The sequence below is a fragment of the Arachis ipaensis genome, chromosome B6, assembly GCF_059453495.1.
Source record: "Arachis ipaensis isolate K30076 ecotype BB chromosome B6, ASM5945349v1, whole genome shotgun sequence".
NCBI lineage: Eukaryota > Viridiplantae > Streptophyta > Magnoliopsida > Fabales > Fabaceae > Arachis > Arachis ipaensis.
Window position 1 is genome coordinate 9,981,088 of NC_142441.1, and position 3,784 is coordinate 9,984,871.

General features: G+C 33.6%; 1 protein-coding gene across 1 annotated transcript; it reads left to right on the top strand.

The window, feature by feature from the left end:
• The first annotated feature begins 1,524 nt into the window (after positions 1–1,524).
• Positions 1,525–3,009, top strand: BZIP53 (basic region/leucine zipper motif 53). The gene has a single exon (XM_016350269.3). It carries the CDS (start codon positions 2,260–2,262, stop codon positions 2,698–2,700), a length of 441 nt encoding a protein of 146 aa, XP_016205755.1. The 5' UTR covers positions 1,525–2,259; the 3' UTR covers positions 2,701–3,009.
• The last annotated feature ends 775 nt before the right edge of the window (positions 3,010–3,784 follow it).

Consider the following 3,784-nt stretch of genomic DNA (forward strand, 5'->3'; position numbering starts at 1 on the left):
CAATCCGAGCTTTTGGTAATCACAGGTGAGTGGTGCTGCTATTTATCAAGGCGAGGTATAGGTCAGCTGTCTTCAAAACACCGCGGGTAGAACACCTGCAAAAGAATCTCCGACGCTCAAGTCAGAAGAAGTATTTTAAACAAATCGCGGATAAAGTAAAAGAAAAAGAAAGAAGTAGTGATGTTGTGTGTTGTGTTTATGTTGTCCTCTTGAGATCTTTTTAAAGTGGAGATTCCTCCCGTTAAAAGGTTGGCCTCCGAGATATTCTCGGCCTCTCCTGGAGTGGTTGTTTTCAGGATCTTTTACCTGGTCATATCCGACGTTTTAGGAATGTGAGTAACGCCGGCTTTACTGCTTTCTGGACTGAAGTTAATGGTCCATATCATGAGGTAATTTCAATTCCCAAATGCTATGCCATACTCTGTGGTTCTGTATGTTCTGAGGCATCAATAAAGTAGGAGAATGAAAGAACCCATAAGCAAATAATTTTTAAATTTTAAATAAAATCATAATAGACATACAATAAAAGAGTAAATTTGGATACTTATTAACATATAAAATTATATTAAATTTGTTAATTTTGATTAAGTATAAATTAATTTTAATTTTTTTTAGATACTCTTAAAAACATCTCTAATTTTAAAAAATTACAAGTAAAAGCACATTATATTTTTATTTACCAAAAATAAATGAGGTGTTTGTATCTTTTTCAAAAAAATTTACTAAATTAAGTCTTATAATTTAGATATTAAAAAATTTTTTAAAATAGATTTTGTAGTTAATAATCAATTAATATTTTTTTTAAAATTTTTATTCATCTATTTTTTTAACTAATTATTGATAATGACTAAAATATAAGTGAAAATGAATTATTAGACTAAAACATATGACTTTTATATAATAATTCAAAAACATATAACCCGAAATAATTATTTTTGAGGTAAATATTTAATTGTTCTCTTTTATTCTTAAAAAAGTCAACCAAGAAAACTTATGCATGTTAAGTATTAATTCCTATAAGTTTTAACAATTAATCACTATATTACTAAATTGAATTTAATAAATGAATATTTTAAAATATTGATAGTATAAATAGTTTTTATACATATCTGAAAAAATAACTAATTTTTTACCTTTAATGTATATAAATAGTTATGAAAAGAATAAATATAATTAAATAAATGCATAAAACATTTTATTAATTAAAATTACAGTCATAAATAAATTTAAATATGCATTGTATTATCTTTTGTGTTTTTTTTTTTTTTGAAATGATAAACTTATCACCTCGATTTAAAAGGCATAAATAAAATTTAAACAAAAGACTTAAACAGATAAAAAGAAATATCTTTCTGTTATTTAAAATCAAATCAATTTGTTTTGAGATAAATGATAAATCTATTCTAATGCAATCTAATCTAATCTAACTAAATTAGGGAAACAAATCAAATCGGATTCCGGTTTACTAGTTAGTACTAGCAGTACTAAGTATTTAACAAAATTTCCGATCCGTACAATTTGTGTTTTACGCGATCGGGAAGGAAAAAATGTAAAATGGTTGTTGGGTTTATGAGGCGGAACAAAGTTGTCGTTCATAGTGTAAGTGTCATAAGCAACGACGCGGTCGTTTCAAGCCCTCAAAATTAGCATCAGCACACTGAATCCTTCCTTCTCTACCCACCACATCCTTTTCCACTTTTTATTTTCTCTATATAACCTAACCTCAACAACCATTTACACCTTCTTTCCCATATCCCATTCCATACACTAATTTCTCTTCTCCCACTAAAAAAAATCTCTCTTTCTCGCTCTGAACACTCAAACTCTTCAATCTCTCCCGTTCTCTCCTTCAGTCTTCTTTTCCCTCTCAAAAAACCTCCGTCTCCGAGGCTCAGATCTGCTTCAGATCTAGGGTTTCTAGTCTGTTCTCACAAAGATCCAATTCGGGTTTCAATTGAGGGATGATAGCTTAGGGCTTTCGCACAAAACCCCCCCAATGTTCTCCGAAGTTCTTTGATTCACTCTTTCCCCATGCGTCGACTTCGTATGCTACACTCCTTCTCGGTTGTGTTTCTCTACTGGTTCTACGTCTTCTCAGACCTACCTTTCAAATCCCCAATCTCTCCCTAAATCCTAATCGCCCCTAAATCCCTCCTTGCATTTAGATCTGCAAAGTAAAAACCGTATTCCTGTGTGTTTTCTCTTTTACTATTTTGTTGTTGTTTGAAGACTCTGCCGGCGAGTTGCCACGAGGAAATAATGGCTCCGATCCAGCGCGCGTTGAGTTCGGGATCGGAAGGTAGCGGAGATCCACCGATAGTGTTGGACGAAAGGAAGAGGAAGAGGATGCTCTCGAATCGTGAATCTGCACGCCGTTCGAGGATGAGGAAGCAAAAGCAGCTGGAGGACCTCACCGAAGAGGTGACGAAGCTGCAGTCGGCGAATAAGAACCTGGCGGAGGCCATCAAGGCGAAGGAGGAAGCCATGACGGAGACTGAGGCCGCCAACGGCGTCCTTAGGGCTCAGATGACGGAGCTTACCGACCGTCTCCGGTTCCTTAACTCGATCCTTGAGATTGCCGAGGATGTCAGTGGACTTTCCGTCGATATACCTGAGATTCCGGATCCGCTTCTGAAGCCATGGCAGATCCCTCACCCGATTCAACCAATCATGGCTTCCGCAGACATGTTCCTGCATTGATCTGAGGATTCTTCCTTTTGTTACTCTATCTGTAATGTTATGTTCTTTCTGTCGGCATATAGAGTCCCTCTTGGTCTCTGGTGGAAATTTCTAGAATTAGGTCATTGTTGTTGCCAATGTAGTTTAGAGGTCCTTTTTGTTTTCATTGGTACCATTTGTGTCTAAATAATGGAGGGACCTTGTCTTAATTACTATGATTGCATTATTCCAATTGGTGTTCTATTGAGCGTCTTAATGTGTCCAGTGTTAGTGTTTCTGGTTTCATTGTAGCAGGGAACTATATTATGCATTAAGGGAATATTGTGTGCACTGTGCTTATCTCTTTAATATTTGATTCAGTGATTTGTGTGTTGCGAGCCATTGCAATTGTGGGGTTGTAATTTAGCGCATGTGTTGAACTGGTGTGTACATTAGTTGACCAAGCGGTATTAATGAATTTTGTGGAAGCTACTAAATACTAATGTCTAATGCAACTCATGTGGACAAATGTATTTATGTGTCCCACGATTTTCTCATGTTATTTGGCATAAGCGGGGGCTGTATATTTGATGGGTTCCTAGTTGATAGTAACTATATAACAGCCATGATGTTGGTAAGGCTACGTCTAGAATCTAGATGATTGCAGAATAAGTTTATATGCCCAAAACAAAATAGAAGTTATTAACTATCTGGAACCTTAATTATAACTTAATTTTATTTTGGTAGAGACAATAGAAGAAAGAAATTATAACTCAATTTAGGTTGAACTGATATAAGATAGAATTTTGTCGAATTTCTTCTTTCTTCCTTTTTGTTTTTTTTTTTTTTTCTTGGTATAAATTTTGGAGTTATAATAATATAATGGCATAATAATTAGATAATAACAAAACACAGAGTAACAATTCGCCCAAACAATTTAAATTTATTTTATTTAATATTTATTTATTATAGAATATATTAAATAAAATTAATAATAATAAATTTTAATAATTTGTTACTCACATTTTGTTATTACTAAATATTTTCGATATGCATAAGAAATAGAGCCCGCTATGTTGTTACACAAATGAAATGGAATTGGAATATTCATCATTCCCTCGCATAT

What these genes read in the sequence shown, in the direction of transcription:
- BZIP53 (XM_016350269.3), top strand. Translation starts at nt 2,260, where the DNA reads ATGGCTCCGATCCAGCGCGCGTTGAGTTCGGGATCGGAAGGTAGCGGA.